The sequence below is a fragment of the Hyperoodon ampullatus genome (genome assembly GCF_949752795.1).
Source record: "Hyperoodon ampullatus genome assembly, chromosome: 11".
In the NCBI taxonomy this organism is placed as follows: domain Eukaryota; kingdom Metazoa; phylum Chordata; class Mammalia; order Artiodactyla; family Ziphiidae; genus Hyperoodon; species Hyperoodon ampullatus.
The window spans coordinates 37,549,473-37,572,814 of record NC_136924.1 but is presented as its reverse complement, the minus strand read 5'-3'; the positions used below and the strand labels follow the sequence as shown (position 1 = coordinate 37,572,814).

At 39.6% G+C, this 23,342-nt stretch overlaps 1 protein-coding gene across 2 annotated transcripts in view; it reads right to left on the bottom strand.

Moving 5' to 3' along the window:
- EP300 (EP300 lysine acetyltransferase) overlaps window positions 1–23,342 on the bottom strand; it is a gene marked incomplete at its 5' end in the record, with an annotated part of 74,083 nt that overhangs the window by 20,123 nt on the left and 30,618 nt on the right. Inside the window, 15 exons of one of the 2 annotated variants that reach the window (XM_079714317.1) lie at window positions 1,679–1,767; window positions 2,189–2,428; window positions 3,834–3,952; window positions 6,288–6,432; window positions 6,654–6,833; window positions 8,251–8,688; window positions 9,145–9,282; window positions 10,940–11,049; window positions 11,512–11,589; window positions 13,995–14,169; window positions 14,831–14,948; window positions 16,487–16,624; window positions 17,195–17,288; window positions 21,384–21,629; window positions 22,541–22,654. In XM_079714317.1, coding sequence (XP_079570443.1) covers window positions 1,679–1,767; window positions 2,189–2,428; window positions 3,834–3,952; window positions 6,288–6,432; window positions 6,654–6,833; window positions 8,251–8,688; window positions 9,145–9,282; window positions 10,940–11,049; window positions 11,512–11,589; window positions 13,995–14,169; window positions 14,831–14,948; window positions 16,487–16,624; window positions 17,195–17,288; window positions 21,384–21,629; window positions 22,541–22,654 — 2,422 coding nt within the window. The remainder of the gene's footprint in view (window positions 1–1,678; window positions 1,768–2,188; window positions 2,429–3,833; window positions 3,953–6,287; window positions 6,433–6,653; window positions 6,834–8,250; window positions 8,689–9,144; window positions 9,283–10,939; window positions 11,050–11,511; window positions 11,590–13,994; window positions 14,170–14,830; window positions 14,949–16,486; window positions 16,625–17,194; window positions 17,289–21,383; window positions 21,630–22,540; window positions 22,655–23,342) is intronic. The other variant, XM_079714316.1, reaches the window with a different exon arrangement.

Genomic DNA, 23,342 nt, shown 5'->3' with positions numbered 1-23,342 from the left:
TACACCCTTTCATTTTAGTAATTTATGCTACTTGATGCAAATAATCGAAAGTAGGATAAATATACTGTGGAGAGAAGAACTACTACTCTATTACCTAAACAGAGCAAAGAAAAAAACCTCCCCACTTCCAAAGAAAAAAATCCACTAAGGATACAGTACCAGGAAATAATCATCTAGAAACAACTGTGGTCTGAAAAAACACCCCAAATTTCCTTTTGTTCCCAAGGAAGCCACATAAGTACAATAAAAAGTCTGCACAAGCAGTTAAATACTGATTGTAGCCACCAACTGACATAGTTTAAGAGGGAAAAGGCAGCGGTGTATGCAGATACATGATTATATATTCCTGGGCGCTGTAGACTGGTGCTTAAAATCTGAAAAAGGTACGTAAATGCCAAGATTATAGTATGAGATTATAACATGCCAGCTGTCACTTGCTTTTTTGAACAACTTGAGCCCCACTTTTCCTAGGTTTTTTTTTTTTTTTTTTTTTTTTTTTTGCGTTACACGGGCTTCTCACTGCTGTGGCCTCTCCCATTGCGGAGCACAGGCTCCTGGATGCGCAGGCTCAGCGGCCATGGCGCACGGACCCAGCCGCTCCGCGGCATGTGGGATCTTCCCAGACCGGGGCACGAACCCGCATCCCCTGCATCGGCAGGCGGACTCTCAACCACTGCGCCACCAGGGAAGCCCTTTTCCTAGGTTTTAAGGAGTAAAACACTATAGATTCTTATGACTACAAAGCATTAGGGGAGTGCACCTAACTTTTTGTAAATAAAACAAAAAGTTTAAGTGACTTTTCCAAAGCTAGAAATACATCTGTAGCACACAAGTTCAGCAAAAAACGACCACCATGGGTTTGGGTCATCAAAGTACTGACTGTCCAGCCTTGCTTTTTTATTTACACCCCATGCCAGCTATACTGTTGGCTGACTACACAAAATAAGAGACAAATCATGATTAAGATAGATTAGCGAATCCAATTTGTATGATTACAGCCCTTATTTGAGCAGGAGAAAATAAGGCAGAAGTGTCTAATTTATTAGAAGCCTGCCGTCCATGGTCATATGCAAATCTTTGTAAGGAACAGTCTGGTACAGAGCTCTTTTTAATGTGCCCAGCAGAGGCAAAGCAAATACACTGGGATCCTTTGTTTATACATACTCCAAGAAAAACTTAGGTATCGGCTACACACAAAAAGGAAACATTTCCTAAAAGATACAGCTGGCTAACAAACTTTTGGTTAAAGTTTTCTGGGTGATTTTGGGAATGGCAATAGATGGCAGCAATTTCACAGGGAAGTAGACCAACTGGTTTGAAATTTTTTTGTTTTTGCCTGAGGCTGTGGTGAGCTATGAAAGGACAGTGGGGAAAAAAATATGGGGCCTGGGACATTATCTCAGGTATGCCACCAACTCATAAAGTTGCTTAACTTCTTAATGCCTTGGGTTCCTGCCTTATAAAAATAAGGGCCCAGACAACTGATACAAAGCTACTTTCTACTAGAAAATCGTTTAATTCTGCAAACAAAGGCAGAATGCAAAGACCAGAACTTGTGCTGTACAGTTGTTTTCAAGCAAGTTACACATGAACCATGACTGTATGTGTGCTGGTCCATCCGCATGCACGCCCTGGACACGCGGACACTCTGACCATGGTCCACACAGGTCGAGCTTACCTGTTCTGGTAACTGTAGTACGTGGCATCACGAGGGATGGTGCATAACTGTTTGCCGTAGCAACAGAGGGTCTGTGGAGAGAACTCCAACTGCAAAAGAAGCCATTTGTTAAATGCGGTTTGAAGGGCAAGCTAAAATATTTACACTGGCAAGTAAATCAGAAACAGAAGTTAGTGAAGCCTTACTTCTCATTATGTCTCTTATAATGGGTTATTTCAGTTTCCAAGACAGTTCACTGAACTAAAGCTAATCTAGTTTGCTACTGTTTTATTACACCACTCTGAGGTAAGCTAAACAGTCATATCCTTCCACCAATTACCAAAGAACTGAAGAGGACAAGAGGAGCTCAATGTGAATTGCCATGCACAGGAAAACTCGTACATGCCACACCCCGTGCACCACAGGTAAATAGGACCAAGTCCCTACCCAAGATGAACTTCCAATCTGATGACTCAGGATTCTAACTGGCAAGTTTTCCATGCAGTTCTTATCTGTGCCAACATTTCTTACCTTTCTGCCACAGCAGTATCCAAGGCTTTGCATGACTGGGTCAATTTCTTGTTCAAAGACCTCAGACAGCTTGGAGCAGTATTTGTACACCCGTGATGTTTTCCGATTATATAACCAAGCATTGTTGAACATAAGCCAAATGTCATCCACATACTGCCAAGGCTCCTGATACTGTCCAGTGTCTAACTTCCTTTTGATAGTAGAAAGATCCATGGGGCTCTTCACAATATCAAAGTAATCCTAGAAGGATAAATGACACCAAACAACATTATCCAAAAGTCTCACTATATTCAAGGTCCACAGCATATCTTGCTATAATCATTATAAATTTTCTGGATAATGTTGTCTTTTTTTTTTTTTTTTTTTTGGGTGGTACGCGGGCCTCTCACTGTTGTGGCCTCTCCCGTTGCGGAGCGCAGGCTCAGCGGCCATGGCTCACGGGCCCAGCCGCTCCGTGGCATGTGGGATCTTCCCAGACCGGGGCACGAACCCGTGTCCCCTGCATCGGCAGGCGGACTCTCAACCACTGCGCCACCAGGGAAGCCCAGTGTTGCGTCTTTGATGTGTCTGTATTTCCAAAGAAATGATCGATGCTCATCACTTCTTTAAATCATTAGTCTACAGAGATATGAAGCAGCCAGGGGCACAGAGAATAACAACTACTCTAGACTTTGCAGGAGCAAGCTGATCGTCTACAGGAGCGACTCCAGATACTTTACCATAGTACTTGTGTGATCAACTTAAAAGACCAAGAAATCAAAGACCCTTCACATTTTAGTACTAGATGCGGCCTACAGATGAAACTAAGCCCAGAAAATATTGGTGATCCATCTAAGGCCACAGAAAAATATAGGGAAAAAAAAAAAAGATTCTAAAAGATTTTTGCCCCTCAAAGCACTCCAATGACTTATCCAATACAACTTAAAATACTCAAATGAAACCTCCCAGCAGCCTGGTGTATAAAGGCAACTTTAAAAGCAGATGAAGCTAATTTGGATCTATCTTTTCTATCATGAACTACTGCTACTCAAGTGATAAAAATAAATAAACCATATGATCCAGCAATCTCACTCTTAGATATATACCTAAGAGAAATAAAAAGATACACAAATTTGTATGTAAACATTCACAGGTGTGCTGTCCTCAACAGCCAAAAAGTATAAACAACCCACATGTCTATCAACTAATAAATGGGTAAAGAGAATGTATGCACATCCATATGATGAAATACTGCTGGGCCGTAAGAAGGAATGAAGTATTGATTTCTGCTACAATATGGACAAACTTTGAAAACATTATGCTAAGTGAAAGAACCCAGTCACAAAGAACCACATACTGTAAGACTCTCTTTGATGAAATGTCCAGAAGAGACAAATCCACAGAGGCAGAAGGCAGACCAGCAGTTGGTTGGTAGTAGGGGCTGTAGGTGGAAATGGGGAGTGACTGCTTATGGAAATGGGTTTCTTTTTTGGGGTGATGAAAATCATCCAAAACTGACTGTGGTGATAACTGCACAATTCTGTTAATACACAAAAACCATTAAACTGTGCACTTTAAATGGGTGATTTGTATAATATGTGAACTGTATCCGAATAAAGGTGTTAACGAATTTTAAAAGAAAACAGAAGTACCACCACATACTTACAGGGATTCCTAGAAGCTGGGGGTCCACAGGTTGACGAAAGGGAAGGGATTCTGGATCCTGTCGGTAAAGTGCCTCCAATGTTGGCATCAGTGCCTGTCGTAACTCTTCAGGTTTGAAAACTTAAGAAGAGTATATTTGAAATTAGTTACCAATTAAGCAAAAGAGGGAAAAAAGTTCAAGTCGAAACTATAAAATATATCTCAAGACTCAGAAAACACAAAATTCCCTACATTGTCCCCATGAAATATCACTAAGGGTGTTTCTATTTCCTGGTTCAGATAGATCCTTTAAAACACCTTGTCGGGCTTCCCTGGTGGCGCAGTGGTTGAGAGTCTGTCTGCCGATGCAGGGGACACAGGTTCGTGCCCCAGGCCGGGAAGATCCCACATGCCGCGGAGCGGCTAGGCCCGTGAGCCATGGCCGCTGAGCCTGCGCGTCCGGAGCCTGTGCTCCGCAACGGGAGAGGCCACAACAGTGAGAGGCCCGCGTACCGCAAAAACAAAAAACCAACAAAAAAATATACCTTGTCTAGTAACCTTTAAATACCCTTCATGGCTCAGATAATTTCTCAGTCAGAAACCCAGTTAAGATAGTCTTGGGCTTCCCTGGTGGCGCAGTGGTTGAGAGTCTGCCTGCCGATGCAGGGGACAAGAGTTCGTGCCCCGGTCCGGGAGGATCCCACATGCCGCGGAGCGGCTGGGCCTGTGAGCCATGGCCGCTGAGCCTGCGCGTCCAGAGCCTGTGCTCCGCAACAGGAGAGGCCACAACAGTGAGAGGCCTGCTCACCGCAAAAAAAAAAAAAAAAAAAAAAAAGTATTTGACCAAGTAGAAACAGAATGCTAAGCCTTCCAAAAATTTATGAAAAGACTTGTCAGAATGTTCCAAAAGATACGACAGGCGGGGGATGCTGTGAAGCAAGAACAGAAGAAGCCCTCCTTCCTGGTATCAGCATGTAACAAGTCAGAAATTAGACCTGGTATTGTCTTATTGCCAAGGAATCAGAGCCACTGAAGGCCAAGAGTCCTTCATTGAAATGCTTGATGTTTTAGAGCTTCAGCAGAAGATGTATTTACTATTTTAATGGCAAATGTTAGGTTTCAGTTTAAAGAAAGAACTAAATTGTTATTGCCAGAATGATGGACTCAGTTGATCAAATTATGCTCAAATGTGTTCTCAGTATGTCTCCCAAAAGTCAGGAAAGATTTGCTGGCATGTCTCAAATGGAATTAATTTCAACTACCATTTAAGAAGCTGGCCATTAAGGGTCCAGTTTGAGCTTTGAATCACTCTGAGCAGAGAGGCCTTATTATTTCTTCTATTTACAAATTAATTTTATCTTCAAGGGGGTATATCTGTCAGTACCTTGAGTATTTTTTCACCACATGGTGGGGGCTGACATGAAAAAAATCAGACAAATAGACGGGAGAATCTTCTTTGTCTCATACTTTGTTGTGCTTTGAGCAAATTTGTGAGATTAGCTGTTTTAAAAGCAGATTCCTAATATTAAGATTGGGTTTGTTGCAGCCTAGATCAAAATAACATCTCCATATATAACAAACATTTATTTATTCATTCACTGGCCATGCCATGCACATGCAGGATCTTACTTCCCCGACCCGTGGGGGATCAAACCCATGCCCCTGCAGTGGAAGCGTGGAGTCTTAACCACAGGACCGCCAGGGAAGTCCCAACAACCTTATTTTTAAATGAAAATAATTTTTTAACCCCATCATTTTAAAATATATTGTATTCATGGAGCACTTTTGTACACATCATCTTCAGGGGCCAGCAGATTCCTCTTTGACATAAGTCCTACCACCTGTGCCACTGAAGGGGTCACTAGAGCCACGAGAAGTTCTAGTCCTAAACTAGTTAGTAAACTAATTTCTGTGGGAATTGTTTAACACTCTCTGCTAAGCATTGCTGCTTGCTTGGCTTGACTCATTCATATTCAGTAGCATGGTTCAGAGCAGAGACTCTGAATCAGCCTGCCTGGGCTGAGTGAGCTGGGAAGTGTTACTTGACCTTGCTGAGCCTCAGTTTTCCTGCCTGTAAAACAGGGATCAGTAACCTCACAGAGGGGCTGTGAAGTTCTTAGATGAGACACGGTAGGTTGTGGCACAGTGCCTGGTGCACAGCAGGTTAACAAAAAATATTATTATTGCTATTATTTCCTGTATTTTAGTCAAGAATATTATTTAATAATTTCTGTCCTCAAACAAAGATAATTTTGAGAAACTGTTACCCACCCAGTGACTGTAGGAAGCACATATACCTAAAGGAAAGAAAATTTCTTCTCCAACATTAGCAGTAATGAAGAGACCAGGCCAAGGGCTCCAAGCTTAATGAAATCACATTAAAATTCAATTCCAAGGCCCAAGAAACCCAATCTCACTCTACTAAGGTCTTTGGTTTTTTCTCTGCCTCCACAAACACAGAGCCTAAGAGACTCACTCTTCTTTTTTGACTGTCCTGGGGCTGGAGATGACTGGGCTGCTGAAGTACTTGGCTGGTCTTCCTCCTCTTTTGTTTCAGTTTTTAATTCAGCGCCTCTCTCTTCTGTTTCTGTAGGTTCTGCTTTACAGTCTTCTGCTTTAGTCTAAAAGGCAAGGTAGGAACTTTTGGTTTTCTAAAGACATGTAACTGAGAAGGAATAACATCATTATCTTATTTACTCTCCCCTGTGGATGTAGCTGAAGACCCTTTTTCATATGGAAATCAATAAAATGAGACCTAATTATAGAATACTTTCCTGTAACATGTTTGAGTTCCTAGACAGAGGTCCTAACCAAAAAACAGCAGTAACTGCCCTACTCTCACCTCTGGAATATCCTCTGGTTGAGTATCTGCTGGTTCTGGTGCATCCACTTCCATTTTAGCCTCCACTTTCACTTCCTGTGAAGGCTGCTTCTCAGGAATGGCCTGTGAATTCACTTCTGTGCTACTAGTAGATGGAGGGTTTGATACCTGACCTTCGATGCTTACAGCTGGCTGGGAAAGCTGGGTAGAAAGAGGGGGAAAAACAAAAAGTTTGCCTATTATACACAACAAGATGGCATGATTAACTACCTATCTTTAGGCTAGTGTCATTACACCCACTGATGGTGCTTTCATTTACTCGACCTATTTCGCCCCCTTGAAGTAAATTACACTCAAGAATAGGAGACTGAGGACTTGCAAATATAGGTTGGTTGGTTGTAGATAAAAGAGTAGGCAACTGTTTCTTCAGTAACTCATTCTGTGGCAGTGTGCCTGGGAGGGGGGTTTCAGAAATGACTACCTCAGAGGAGTTCATGTTTATAGAAAAATGGAAGGAAAACAAGGATGACTAGCCATCTTTTCTTTTAAACTCCTCATTAGAAAAGGTTTCAAATGTACAGAAAAGTAGAGAAAATATAATGAACTCCCACAATAAGCAGCTGTTTTGAATCATCACACTCTAATGGGATAACTAGCAATCTCTGTTTTTTCCCTAAGTCTTCCAATAAGATATCTCATAATGAGAAATTAGTATTTTCAGAAACTATCCTACATAGAATTAAGTTTCCTTTCTGCATCCTGCCTTTCCTTACATATCAGAAGCTAAGATGAACCAGTCATGGATAAGCAACATTTTATGAAGTAGCTATAACTCATGGGGATCCTCAGTTTGCCAGTATGACAGAGAACTGAAATATCAGTATCAGTGATCAAGGAGAAAGTTTTAGATTGTGACACATAGAGTTCTATCAGTAAGGATGCAAGTATTAGATGTGCATTTGGATCTCTACTATATAGATAACAAGCCTTTCACAAGGAAGCTACCGGTTTGTTTCAGGCCCATAGTTTTCCAATCTCTTATATGATGAATTTTCTAACTTTGGCTAGTACCACAGACACTCATAAATCGATGATTTTGTTCATTTGCTCTTGAGTACATCAGTTCAGACTGTATGAAAAGGTTTTTAAATATTTGTAAAATTCACGTGGGGTATTAAATGTACTGTCGATGCTCTCCCTTTGTCACCTCTCCTTACATGCCTTCGAGCCTCGGAATACAACATGACCATGGTCAACATACGATCTAAACAAAATCTTTTGAGCTCCTCCTATGTTAGGTACGACAGCAAGAAAAAAGAGAAAGAACGTCTGTAACTATAAACAGATTCTAGTCTAATTGGGGAGACAACAATAAGAGAAGAAACAACACAGAAGAGAAACAGCACAGGGAATTCCCTGGCAGTCCAGTGATTAGGACTCGGCACTTTCACTGCCGTGGGCCTGGGCCTGGATCCCTGGTCGGGGAACTAAGATCCCACAAACCGTGTAATGTGGCCAAAAAATAAAAAGGAAGAAAAGAATAAAGAAACAGCACAGAAGCAGTGTAAAACTACAGCACAGCTGACATGATCCTGCTTAAAGCCCCATCTCTGCTTACTGGAGTTGCCGGCTGCGGAGGCAGCAGTGGCACCGTCGGGGTGGGCACAGAGGCTGCTGTACTCTGCTGGGACAGAGGCTGCTGCTGCGCCTGGTCAACTGAAGGAGCAGCAGGAAGTGAAGGCTGCACTTGGGGAGGAAGTTGCGTTGGTGGCGGTGTAGGCGTCTGTCTTGGAGGAGGATGTAGAGCCTGGGACTGTGGCCCAGGTGGCATGGCTGGAGGTGTAGGAACAGGGGCTGGAATTGCTGTTGCTGGTGGCTGCTGAGCCCCTATGCTTGGGGGAGTGTGGTGAGGGGTTGGGGTACGACTAGGTACAGGTGAGGGTGAGTTCTGATGCAGAGCTGGTTGAGGGAGAGGGGGACAGTGAATGTGGCTCCCTTGAGACCCAGGAGGCATTACAGGAGAGTTCACAGGGCAGGAAGAACTGGACATTTGTGCCTGTTAAAATGAAAAACATAAGACGCAGTTCAGAACAGAACTGAAAATCCAACCAATACAGTATTTAATTAAGTAGACTTAAAATCAGCAGAATGGCCTCAGCCACTGCAGAGGCATGGGGCAGGTGAGCATGCAGTGTTTCCTGGCCGTCCTATGCTCTCTTCAGCCAGAGGAAAAGAGTTCACTATTTTAAAAAATGGTTAAAACTATTTTACTTAAAATCTAATCTTTCTTACTTATTAGCAATCAATACCACTTCTGTGTCACAGAGTAATCCTTTCATGTTCAGAATACCATGTCCATAACTGTTCTTATTAAAAGCTTAATCATCTATTTCCACCCATTATTTGCTGTCACCCTTCTCTGTAAAAACCCAAATTAAGAGAAGTTTCAGGAATCACGGAAACAAGTTTAAACAAAACAAAACAAAACAAAAAAACCATTTGTGAGACATACTTGAGACACTGGTGCTTGACTGCCAGACGGAGCCAAAGGCATATTTGTTACATTCATTCCCTGTGTTGAGAACTGAGTCTGAGGAAGGAACTGGCTCTGGCTGGAAGGCTGCTGCATGCGAGGCCCATAGCCCATAGGCTGTACACACATACAAAAACAAAAACAAAAACACACAGAGCACCAAATTGCTTTTTTTCAGTTATTCTACTATAGTTGGAATTACCAATTGCTCTGGCCCTGCTATGGGGAGGGTGGGGTAGGAAAGGAAGAAAGTGGTGCTACAACAGCTGACTGACGCTCATGCCAAGATAATGGAGAACAGCCTCACAGTTTACCTAAGCCCACCATAAAGAAATTACACAAATGCATCTAGAACGAGGCACAGAGGTAACTGCCTATACACTCCATTTGTTTTATAAGTGAGGAGAGCGAATCACAATTTCATGAGGTCTTTGCTTACGTAGGTGGTATTGTTAAAGCACAAACTATAAGACTCCATAATGAGTAATTATGGGTACGAAAGGCCAAGAACTTCATAGTCTAAGAAAGGTATTTGTTTCATAGGTTAAAATGATGAATAAGACCCCTCATTAAACACAGCAGACTGGTGCTAGACAACTCCAAAAAGGCTTAACAACTGATAGCACTAACTAACTGAGAAGCAGGGTAAGGGTTGGGGCCAATATGGAAAGCTGGATGACAGGTCTAGAATTTGCATAAGGAGCAGTGAGGTGCTCAGAGGCCATCTTCTCCACTCTCTAAAATCAGGCAACTGCCCCTCCATCACTCTTGATAGTTTCCTGCCTGGGTAGGTTCTGTGTTTGGGGAAGAGAGGCATTACGGAAGAGAGATGACTGTGTCAAAGTATGCCGACTACTCAACACTGAGACTCCAGGCAGCAGCGACTGGATGCTCTTATAAGCTTTCTAGTTCTGTGACTATGTATGAACAGTATTTGGAAGGAAATCTTTCTTTTAGTGTTTATTTTATATAAATTATAATCAAGAAAGTCCTTAACGATATAGGATCCTATAATAAATATACTTTAGACACCTGTTTTTCCCACTTAAAGCTGTAAACACCTTTCACGCCATCATATAAGTTCTGAAATTATTGCTTATGAAGCATTGCCATTTACAGATGTACCATAATTTAAACATAATGGATCCCTTATAGCACATTCAGGCTATGGCCTTTTCCTATAACACAGTACATAACGTAGCATCCTTAATATGAATTTTCTTCAAATTATATCCTTTTTTTTTTCCTTTTTCTTTTTTTTGCAGTACGCGGGCCTCTCACTGTTGTGGCCTCTCCCGTTGCGGAGCACAGGCTCCGGACATGCAGGCTCAGCAGCCATGGCTCACAGGCCCAGTCGCTCCACAGCATGTGGGATCTTCCCAGACTGGGGCACGAACCCGTGTCCCCTGCATCAGCAGGCGGACCCTCAACCACTCACTGCGCCACCAGGGAAGCCCTTCAAATTATATCCTTTTAGTATCTCAGGAATTATTTCTGTAGGATAAATTTCTAAAAACAATGCACACAGGTAAAAGGGGTAGGTGACAATTAAGAACTTTAGTATTCTCTGCCTAATTGTGGTATATGGTTTAGTTTTAATTATTTAATGTCTATATTAAGGGAAAATACAACAGAATTGTAGAAAAAAATCAACGTTAAGAATTAATTATGTATAGTTAGCTGTTTAAGCAAGTGTGAGAATTTGTTCTCTCAAAGAAAAAGGATTTTAAAAATGTCAAGTAAAGGCCAAAGATTACCCAGAGGTCAAACTTACCGGGTTGAGAGTTCCAGGTTGAGCTAACTGTCCATGGTGCTGAAGAGGAGAGGTCTGCCGGGGTCCAATAGGGGGTTGGGGCATACTCATCTGGCCAAATTGATTCAAACCTGTGAATTAGTGTAAAATATTAGATCTGAACACCTTCATGTAATTGGAGAATAAAAGAGTTCTTATTTATGATTCTATGTCACTGTATCAGGACAAATAAAGGCACCTGCTTCCAACTGTGAATCTCTGTTTCATTCACAGCAGCCACAGAAGGGCACTGTTAATTAATGTATGGTCTCTGAACCAAATTTTACAATCTGGAATAAATTTCATCTTGGCTAGTTGTTTTTTAATGGATGCTTGATCATTTAATGTCTTTTGACCCTTGACCTGTCAGCCAATCTGCTCTTCACCCTTCCTTCCTCCCTGGGCTCCTACTCTAATAAAAGGCTTTCTGATTTCTCAGGCAGGTAATTATGGTACCTGCTGCTGGCCTGTGGCAGGTGTAATCTTGTGATACACTAGGAACTCTGTTAAAAAAAAAGCCATGGTTAAGTACACCGATTTCTTTCATAACTTACCAGGTTGTGGAGTTATCCGAGGCATCATCTGGTTTGGCACACTGCCACGGATCATAGATGGATCAGGTAGAGGGCCATCTAGAATGGAATACAGAAATGGTTAGAAATGCATCTTTCAGGCAGCCATTCCCCTTTAAAAAATAAAGTGTAACTTACAGAATTCAGTCTGAATATCAAAAAAATAAAGCTATGAACTAGACAGGAACCTGAAGAAAATGTTATTTCCGGAATACAAGAAAATGCCTCCAAATGGTTTTAGTACATTTCTTTATGAACCAGGGTGCTTTCAGCACTGACAGGACAGTAATATTAATGCTCATATTTAAAAAGACTAATACAACACTTAATATGCTGTTATTTGATCAAGCCTGGTTATTTCATTGGTATGAAGAATACCTCTATAGACAATAGCCACAGATTCTGTCCAGTGACCAAGTTTGACTGTGTACCCCAATGATGTGTTTTTATGCATACAAGCCCACTGTGAACACTGACTTTAAATAATACACATATTACATTGCACTATATCTCATCACGCACCTCTTAAAACAAATACAAAAATAGAAATAACTAAGAATGATGAAAACATACATATGTATATACTCTAAATGTATATTAAGGACACTAGCACCTTTAATATGAAAATAGTTTCCTTGGTTTCCTCACTTATTATGTTTATGGTATCTTCCGTTTTTTTCTTCTTTCTTTAAAGCTTCCAGGTAGGGCTTCCCTGGTGGCACGGTGGTTGGGAATCTGCCTGCCAATGCAGGGGACACGGGTTCGAGCCCTGGCCCAGGAAGATCCCACATGCCGCGGAGCAACTGAGCCCGTGCGCCACAACTACTGAGCCTGCGCTCTAGCGCCCTGGAGCCACAACTACTGAGCCCGCGTGCCGCAACTACTGAAGCCCATGTGCCTAGAGCCTGTGCTCCACAACAAGAGAAGTCACCACAATGAGAAGCCTGCACACTGTAATGAGGAGTGGCCCCCACTCGCTGCAACTAGAGAAAAGCAAAGCAGCAGCAACAAAGACCCAATGCAGCCAGAAACAATAAATAAAATAAAATAATTAAATAAATTTATTTTTTAAAAAAGGTTCCAGGTAGTATTTACTTTAGAGACCTTTCTCATTTCATTTTATATTTTCTTCAATATTCTCTGTAGTACTTTTGATTTTTTGGTTTAAAGTTTAAAAAATTTGGATTCTTCTACAATTAATTCCTGTGTATGGGGTAAGATAGGAATCTCAGTCTATAAACATATACTTAGGGCTACTCAGTTCCACTAATATTTGTCCCTACCCTACTGCACCAGTACCATCCTGTTTTTATTTTAACATTAAGACTACAGTTTAACATCTGATAAACTTTTAACTTGGCTCAAATTTCTGAAGAATTCAAGTAAATTCTACCACACCCAATTATCTCAAATTTGTCTACTTGTCTCTGTATCTTAGTTACTGCCCTAGTTCAAACCATTAGCACTGAGGCAGTGTCCACAACTCTAGTCTTGACTTTGTTTCTGAACAACTGTTCTCCTACCTACTCAAAAAATACCTGCATTTTCCCTTGCTAGTGGGGCCTGTGCATATGCTGTTCCCTCTGCCAGAAATGCTGTTCTCAATTCTTTTCATATCATGGCTCAGTGAGAAAATATATCTAGCACAACACTGCAGTTAACAAATGAAGCTGCTAAAAGTTCTCCATTTGACTACTTCAAGGTCTGTGGGGGGTGAAATTTCTCAGTCCACTTATAATCCACTAATGGCCTAAGAGTTGGTACCTGCTGGCTCATTTGGCACTATCTATAAGTAGCCAGCTTTCCCTGACTCAAGAAACACAGGTTTTCCCTATCATAGCCTTTCACACATCATTTAAATAGCCTGTATTTTTCCTCACGTTGTGTACCCACATCATATTTCACTGCTTGGAACCTAGTAATGAGTCAATAAATGAATAATGGAATGCATGAACATCTTGGCTATCCAGTTAATTCATTAGGTCAAGAAGGCTGAAACTGTCAAGATGAATTTCAAATGATGCTTCTAAAAAATAAACAGTTCTTAGATTTGGAACATATTGGGTCAAGAAGAAAGTGTGACAACATAAGTAACATGATATTGTTTAGGATGTATCAAAGCCAGTAAGGCATTTGAACCTGCTCAGTCTACATCTATTGGCTGGCTGCCTGCCATACGCAAATCAGTGAAAACCTGTGGATTATCACTTCCTAGGTGTCACTATGACAGAAGAATATCTTTGGCACTAAAAATGATGCCATATTGTCAAGTCATGTCCAGAAATCTTCAATATACTGTTCAGCTTACTGTTTTTACTAGAGAATGAATTATTTTCTTTGAAAAGGCAAAAAAGTCATTTGAAAGCTCTAGAATAGTTACACAAGCTAATGCAAATTAGTGAATTTGGTTAGGAACCGTTTTATTTCAGTTTCTCCCCAAAATAAATATAATAAAAAGCACTTACTAGAAGTCATTCCTGGTTGTGGCTGCCCCATGTTAGGCCCTGGGTTCATGGAAACTGGCACCATGCTTGCAGCACTTGGCAGCATGTTCTGTTTTTGTAGTCTAGTCCTTCGTTTTTCTTCCAGTTCTTTCTGGATCTTATAGATCTTCTCAGCTAGCAGGTGGTAGTATTCCGCCTTTTTGAATTTTGAAAACAGAGATGAGGAAAAAAGAGGGACTACCATCAGGTAACAAAAAATGAACTAAGAACAGACATTAGCTTCATTTAAAAAGGTAGGCAGAAATGAAAACGGAGAAGAATAAATCTAATCTACTTTCCTACAACATTCCAAATATGAGCTCATGTTTGGAATGATCATATGAATAGCTGCTACATAATGAACCTACATAGTAAAGCATGACTTCTCAAAGTAGGTTTACAATTTACAGCATGTGGGAAGAATATGCTACATTTTGAAAAAGTGCCAATTTAGGGAGGAAAGTTCAACTGATACAGAAATACTACTTGAGATGAAAATACTAAGCAGCTGATTCACCATATTCTAGTGAAAATAGCACAGAGCTGGTAACAGCTCAACCACTTTTTAGCTGACAGAAGGACAACCCAGATAAAGTGCCACATGAGTGCACTGTATTATTAAGAGGAAAAATGTAAGATTCTTGACGTACACTTTAAGAAAACTGCTTTGTTATCGTGACTCCACAGTGAGAATAAGACAGGATGGCTAAAGGGTGTCCTCTAAAGTATAGTATTCTGTGTACGTGCAACTAAGAGGAATAAACTAAACAGCCAGAAGAGGTCCACTTTTGCCTTGAGTAGAAAAAACAGATGCTCACTCGATTGTTCGCAGATTCATACATGTCCCCTTCCACTTTCCGGGCATATGCGACCAGGTTTTCCATCCGTCTGTCTTTTAAAGCAGCAGGATCCGGAGTAGGAAATATGGCTTGAACACTAGGAATAGAAAATCCTTCCACTATTATATCATGTCAGCATTTTTTTCCTCACCATATAAGTACACAGTATTTTAAATGTCTTCCTGATTAGTATTTTCTCATTTTTATACAACGAACACTTTAGGTAAAATTTTAAAATGAGGTATGAGATGTCTTCAAATATAAATTACTGACCAAAATGGAAGTGTCTCTCTGTGGTAATGAAAGGGTTTTCCTGATCAGAATTAAGAAATGACTCCATAAAAATACTCTCTGGTCCCAGTCACTCTAACGGAGAGCAAAAAAATTATACTGGGCTATTTGCATAAAGGAAGTGAGAAAACCTGATCTTTGCCAAAGTACCAAGTAACAACAGCCTTAATATCCTTCTACTCTCTTTATTCAGCTTGGTAAAATGAAACCTAATAATCTCTACAAAATCTTAAATGATCAAAAACTTAAAGTGAAGGGAACAAAAATGCATAATAATTCTGCTAAATTCAATGTCTTTTGCTCTCTAGCAATTCCCTGCAAAACGCTTGGCACTAACTTTCCTGAAGGTTGACAAAATGTGATGTCAGTTACTAATTTTATCATCTGGACATCTCATGTTCAGTTGTGCACTGTACCTGAAATAACCAAGTGGAGAAGAAATAAATGGAAAACCCGAATTAGTAAAAAAATTTGCAAGCACATAATAAACATTTAACATCAAGTCAGATGATCATTCCCAAATAATCTATTGTGATCACAAGATAAGTTTGTTTTGGTTATTCCTTATTAATTCAGTATTAAAATCTCAGCGTTTTCTCCTATCCAACAAGACAGTGCTTGTGAGGCAGTGTGCCTGGCATACATAAACTTCACACCAAACAGTGCAGGGGTATTTCACAAACTACTGCAATGTGCACATTTGGAGGACCAGAAGACCACCCAAACAGATTCAATTTGTCAAGATAATAAAAGATTTACCAAGGATAACAACAGAAGACAGTGTTGCCTCTACCATTCTAATGATCTAAGATCTAGTTTTTCTTTTAAAATATGAGTTTTGTAAAGACAGTATCAAATGAATTTTTTTTTTTTTTTTTTTTGCGGTACGCGGGCCTCTCACTGTTGTGGCCTCTCCTGTTGCAGAGCACAGGCTCCGGATGCGCAGGCTCAGCGGCCATGGCTCACGGGCCCAGCCACTCCGTGGCATGTGGGATGCTCCTGGACCAGGGCACGAACCCGTGTCCCCTGCATCGGCAGGCGGACTCTCAACCACTGCGCCACCAGGGAAGCCCTAAATGAATAATTTTTAACTAATATATATTGATTATTGTCACTAGGCAGAATCATTCACACACCATTAAAGGCTGAAAGACTCCTAACAAATGATGGTGAAAAAGTTGAGAAGCAGAGAATAGGAAGCAGGAAAGCCATAGAAGGAGCAGCAGCAGCAGCAGCCAGGCTATAGAAAAATCAGTAATATTTCTCTTGTGTTTAAGTGCCTGACAGATTGGTAGCATGTTGACCTGGTAACTCCTTATGAATAAGACAAGCCGACAATCTTACAGTTTGTGAACAAGATGATTTCGAAGATCCTGAGTAATATCTTCATGCCATTGTTTCCGAATTCCAGTACTGGATGGTTGAGCTGCTGTTGGCATAGGACCCAGGGAGGCCACACTGGCATTTTCACTCATCATTGGGCTTTTAAAAGGAGTGAAATAGTTTTAGTGAAGAAGGGGAGGAGAAAGGATCTCATTTAAGTAGAGCTGACAGTGATGACTGCAATAGGACCAATACACTATGACAAGTCTATTTACACATAAAGAAGTCTGGGGGAAATGGTGTGTATGTATTTGTACTTGTGTGAGGGAAAAGAGTTAAACCCACAACATTTCTTTGTGTGGAGGGGTAGATGATGTCGTGTGTTTAAAAGACTAAGTCTTGTGTTATAAGACTAAGCTGTCACTTTGACACAGCTTATCCCAGGGAATCCACTGGGCAATGGATTAACTGTTAACACTGGGATAGAGCAAACTCGTTTTTTAAGCAGCTGCATTTGGAAATTTCTACTGTATTTGGGAAGGTGTCAGTTACCCCAAATAATTGATACAATTTCTAAAGAGGTTATAGAGAGCCTAAAGAATAAACTCAAACATATTATTTGTCTTCATTCATCAAGGATATCTTCAAATCAAGCAAACTAAAAAAACTCAAGGAATTCTAACAAGTATCTGAAATCCGACAAAGGGCACAACCCAAGATAAAACTTACTTTTGAGAATTTATGGCTGAATGCAACATCGAGTCAGAAAGAAGATTCGACGTTTGAACCCCTACACCTCCATTTACTCCCATAGGACTAGCACCTAGGTCAAAACAAAAAGCAAGACAGAGTATTTTAAATACCAACAACAACAATAAAAACAATAAAAATGGATGAAGAGAAAGGAAAAGCTATGAAAGTACTAGAAGAAAATATCACAGAAATTTTTATCCTTTCAAAGTAAGACCCAAAACAGAAGTCTTAAGGACACTTAAAAATTTGAGTAATAAGTAAAATAATCACCATAGACAAAGTCAAGAGACAGAAGACAAATCAGGGGGAAAAAATGCTAGCACTGTATATAATAAATAATCATTTACGATATAATTAGCAACACATATATAAAGGCTAATACACAAAGTACCTTTACAACCCAGTGAGAAAAAGATGAAGAATCCAAGAGGAAAGGAATAGGCAATTTACATAAAAAAGAAATACAACAGCTTTAAAAGTATGCAAATATGCTCAACTGCATTTAAAGTAAAACTTAAAGTAATATGTTTTTCATGTACGAAAATGTGAAAACTTTTTTTTTTCTTTTGGCCGTGCGGCTTGAGGGATCTTAGTGGCTTATGGGATCTTAGTTCCCCAACCAGGGATCGAAACTGTGCCCCCTGCAGTGGAAGCGTGGAGTCCTAACCACTGGACAGCCAGGGAATTCCTGTGAAAACTTTTTTATAAAGTCTGAGAATACCAAGTGTTGAGAAAGGTTTGGGAAAAGAAGCATTTTCAATAAAAATTCATAGATGTGTAAACTGACCCACGCTCTTGGGAGAGCTATTTGGTAACTGCTAAACAAATGAAAAAATTCATGCATATATTCATTGACTTAGGATTTCCACTTGATATTCTGTCTTACAGTTATACTCATATATGTATGGACAGACATAAGAGTAATGATGTTAAAAGGAGCTAAAAAACTAGAACCAAAAATGTTTAGGGAACTGAATTAATATATGCAGGTGCTTTCATAAGCACAATCTATGTAAGGACATGTATGATGACCCCTAGGGAGGGAAATGAAGAACAGTATTTGGGTTAAACATTTTTAATTGACTACTCTTTCAAATTGGCTTGAATAGCTCTATGTACATATATTAACTTTTTCGATTAATGATTTTAATGAATATTATTTCTTTAAAAACAAAAAAACAAACAATATTTACACTAAACCAGATTTTCGTGTGGTTAAAAATTTTTTTGATATACAATTTTATTAATTTACCCTCCAAGTATTTAAAAAAAAAAGGAAAACAAAAACTTCCCTAAAAAAATAATTGACTAGATTTCCAGACAATGTCTAATAAAAATCCTGTTGCCTTCTTCCATCATGCTTCCCAAATGCTTAGGCAGAACTCTGCTTCTGACATCAGCAAGGCAGGCTCTAAAACGTAGTTGCTGGTAGTGGTCTACTTGTCACTATGAACACTCCACGTGTGAATACTCATTTTTAGAAAAATTACGTACCCTTAACACAGATTTGTTTTACTGGTCACAACAATATGAAGGTAAAAGAAAAAGTGATTATACTATGTATCAATTTGCTTATCTTACTGCCTTCTGATGGCGCATGAAAACACAGCCAAACATTCCCTCTGAAGTATCCGGGTCCATTACTCCAAGTAATGGCTCCATCATAACTTGAGAAGGATACCCTTACACAGGTTCGCATTCAAAACCCTAAGAGTAAGCATTCACTTGAGAATACAAAAATGTAGAAAGAAAGACACTACTGGCCCTGACAGAGAATAAGTCAGAAAGAAAGTGAACAAAAAAAGAATTCAAGGCACCTAATATTCAGTGAGTGTGTGTGTGTGTGTGTGATATATTTAAAGCCCTAGGGGGAATCCTAAGCCCTAGGAGAATACGTATTTTTTCTAAGCCCTAACAAAATCTTTACAGAATAAGTGAATTCAATAGAAACCAGAAGATTAAGAATGTGGTCAAATATGGTCATGGAAGGCTTACAGTAAAAAGCTCTAATTTGGAGTTCTCGAGTGGATTCCCTCTTCCCCTCCCTGTTACAGAATCTCTATAACCTGATACACATAGTAGAGATCTTGCTATTTTGTCTATTTAGTCACTTATCTGCCCATCCAAACTAGAGATGTTTCAAAAGTAGGGATCATGCCCCCTTTAGTATGTTTTTTTCAGCACACAGCACATCTAAGTGAATGCTGTTTTTATTCAAATGCCCTTGTAAATCACAGGTACCTAAAATTTATAACTCTGAGAATGTCCCTGCATTACAGGACTATGGTATTAAAGGAAAAATTACTTCAAAGAAGGCCTTTGACTATCTGGCTTGTGCCTGAAGAAAAGAAACCATGATGACATTTTACGTTTGTTTTACACCAGTTTTCAAGATGGGCTCTAACACAACAAAGAAATATCTGAGGTATTCTAAAAGTACTGGCTCACAATGATGGTTATTACCAAAAAGGCACCATTAACTCAATAACAAGAAATAAATGGAAAAACCTGATTAATCTTAATCCTAAAAATTTTTTTATAAAGACACTGAGAAAGGGGGAAAAAGAAATCCAAGAAGATAGTTAACTTTCAAATAATTTTGTGGGTACATATAAATGTACATACAAATACACAGATGATACAAGAGAAGATGACAAGAATTAAACTGGTAATTATACACAGAAACTTGAAAAAGTAATGGGAAACAACCAATTACAAAAATGAAAATCTAGGTCAGGGGTAGACAACTGCATTGGGTCAAGATCCTAAAGCTCAACGAAGACGCACTCTACGTAACTTGGAAAGAGAGAGGAAAAAAGCAATCATAGTCAGAGGGGAGAGAGAAAGGGGGGGGAGGGGGAGAGGGAGAAAGGGAGAGAGAGAGGGAGGGAGGGAGGGAGAGGGAGGGAGGGAGAGAGAGGGAGAGCGGGTGAGCAATGGAAAAGGGGGGGAATGAAGTCCTCAGATCTCTCTTTTAATAAACAAGAGCTTGAAAACAAGCCTGAAAAGGCAGGAATGCTCTTCATTCCAGTTTCTAGTCCAGTTTTCAAAACTCCTTTCTCAATAACTGTTTAACAAGTTAGCACTGCTTGTTATGAAATAGTGTACATTTCCTTAAGTTAAAAATAAAAATCAGTAAGATTTACATTCTTACAAAAGTAGTGTGCCCAATTTTCTCATTTAGAATCAAACAGTGTGCAGAAACTAAAGCCTACTGCACTTATTAACAGAGGGATGAAAATGGGTTTCAAAGGAAAAAGCATGGTAGATTATTCCAAACTAGACAGCTGTCTAATTACAGAAGAACTTCATCATCAAGAACAATTTTAGAATAAGAGGCAAATAATTAAAAGTTATGGGCTTACCTGTGCTGGGTATTTAACTATTTATACAAAATTGCTTAGATGATCAACTGCCTGACAGTAAAGGGATAGTCATAAGGCAAATCTCCTTTATTTTAGCATACAATTACAGAATAAAAACTACCCCCAAATTAGGATATTAGAACACTGCTCACACTTCCCCTTCCCTCTCAGTTTTATCATAGGAAGAGGTTAGGAGAACAAGTGTATTTGATAAACTATTTCAAAGGCAAACGACTACTGCTGCCAGATATGTAGAAATCTATATTAACAATAACCAAACATTTCAAATGAAAAGAATACTACCAAAAGAATACTTCGAGCCAAAACAGTTTCTTTGTGCCATTTAAAGTATCAAAAAATTTGGAAACTTAAATGTCCACCTGTAACACATTGTTCTATGCAACGAAATACTATATAAGTATTAAAAAGGATACATTAGACATGGAAACGGAAAGACGTCCACATTGTGTAAAGAAATAGTCTGTTATAACACATGGGATCCCACTTCTAGAAATATAAACTAATATATGCATAACAGGATTAAGAAGGATATAAACCAATAGCAGTTGCCTCTGGTATGTGGATTACAAGGGGATTTCTACACTATAATCTTTTAAAAGTTACTTCAAAAAATTAATCATGTAACAAAAAAAGTAAGAGAGGGAGACAGGGAGAGAAAGACAATTAAAGAGACAGACACACACACAGAGACTAAAATAAACTAAGAAGTTAACCTTGCATATTACATGGTATTTACACACACAACCGGTATCACATCTGTCACGAGGACACAGACTTACTCATGTTGCTCATGGGCCGCATCCCCTGGGGAGACTGTCCAGATTGCTGGTTCTGCTGGTTCTTTGCTTGCACCTGGGGCTGCGTTGGCATCTGATTTACTTGATAGGGTAGTCCAAGGGCTGCATAAGCCCTTTCTATAGAGCTGGGATCAATCTGACTAACAGTGCTTAGGCTGGGAGTAGACTGTTGACCCACCCCTAGAGAACTAGTATTTCCAAGTCCAACTGGTGCTCCGGTCAGAATTGCTAGAGAAAACAAAAGAAACAGTATTACAACATTAAAGATGGTGAGAAAGAAAACACTACGATGTCTGAGTGAATTTTAAACACAAAATTATTGTTATGTGATTATGAAATACACACATCTTGTCTCCCATTATTTCCTTGAAAAAATTTCTAGACGCAGAACTGATGGGTCAAAGGGGATCACTGGCATGAAAAGCCAAAATACCCAAAAGCCTCCCCACAGGCTGTATCAATATTCCCATCGGAGTGTATGAAATGCCTCAGAGCCACACAAAAGCCAACACCAGGTAGCATCATTTCCATCAATGTGACAGGAGAGAAATGGTACTTTATTTCATTCCTTAATTTAATAGGGAACTTTTTGGTATTTCCTCCCTCTAGTGAACTATTTCCTAATCCCAATTCTCTACTGGGCTATTTATGATTTCTTCATTAATTTATGGAATTAAATTACTTTTTAAAAACATGCTATATATACAGTTCCAAATTTATCTTTCAATCCTAAATGCTAAATGTTTTGTTTCTAAAGGAGGTGTGGTGGCTGCACTTTCTACTTTTGACTTGTCTTTCCTCTAAGAAAAGCTCATCACCCCAGGCTTCTAAAAATAATCTCAAACTTTCTTCTTTTTACATTAATTTCAAATTATCTAAATATTTAGATCACAGGTATAAAAGAGTAACTTGCCCAATGTCAAAGCAATGATCTTTCTGGATCTTATTTTAGGTAATAAGTACTTCCATTCTAAGCTTATTAATATGAAGTTAGTGGTAAGTGGAAATAATCTAGTATGACAGCACTAGGCATTCCCAGAACTTCACACAATCAAGAGGTACTCGACATCTCATCAAGCTGCGCTGGTGAGTCTAAGAATACTTTTGATATAAAAGCTTCAAAAGATTTAGTCACTTACACTGTTGATTTCTCTTATCTCCAGCATTTTTAAGCGGTAGACACACAGGACAATCATGCCTTGTACAATTCTTCCAGTGTGAAATGATTTGTCGAGAAGATGCACAGTGTGCCACTAAAAAGAAGAAAAATGATTCTTTTTTCAAATGCAGGTTATATTTTTACATTACTGTTAGCTAACTTACCAATCACATAATGAGTGCTACAAATGCTATGAATTCATTGCATCTTCATAACACCTCTATAGGGTAGTTATTAATCCTCCCATTTTATGGTTGAGAAAACAGGCAAAAACTGGTGTGTACAAAGTCACAGAGCACCCAAAGTGGGATTCAAACTCAAGTGGTCTGGCTTCCAGAGCCCCTATTTTTCACCACAAAGCTGTGCAATCTACTTTACATTATAAAAACCTGGGGACTTCCCTGGTGGTGCAGTGGTTAACAATCTGCCTGCCATACAGGGGTCATGGGTTCGATCCCTGGTCCAGAAAGATCCCACATGCTGCAGAGCAACTAAGCCCGTGTGCCACAACTACTGAAGCCCACGCGCCTAGAGCCCATGCCCCACAACAAGAGAAGCCACCGCAATGAGAAACCCGCGCACCACAACAAAGAGTAGCCCCCACCTACCACAACTAGAGAAAGCCCCTGTGCAGCAACAAAGACCCGATGCAGCCAAAAATAAATAAATTAAAAAAAAAAAACTATAAAAACAGATTTCTCTTTTAAAAAAATGGTACAAAAGTAACTTATTTACAAAACAGAAATAGAGCCACAGGTGTAAAAAACAAACTTATGGTTCCC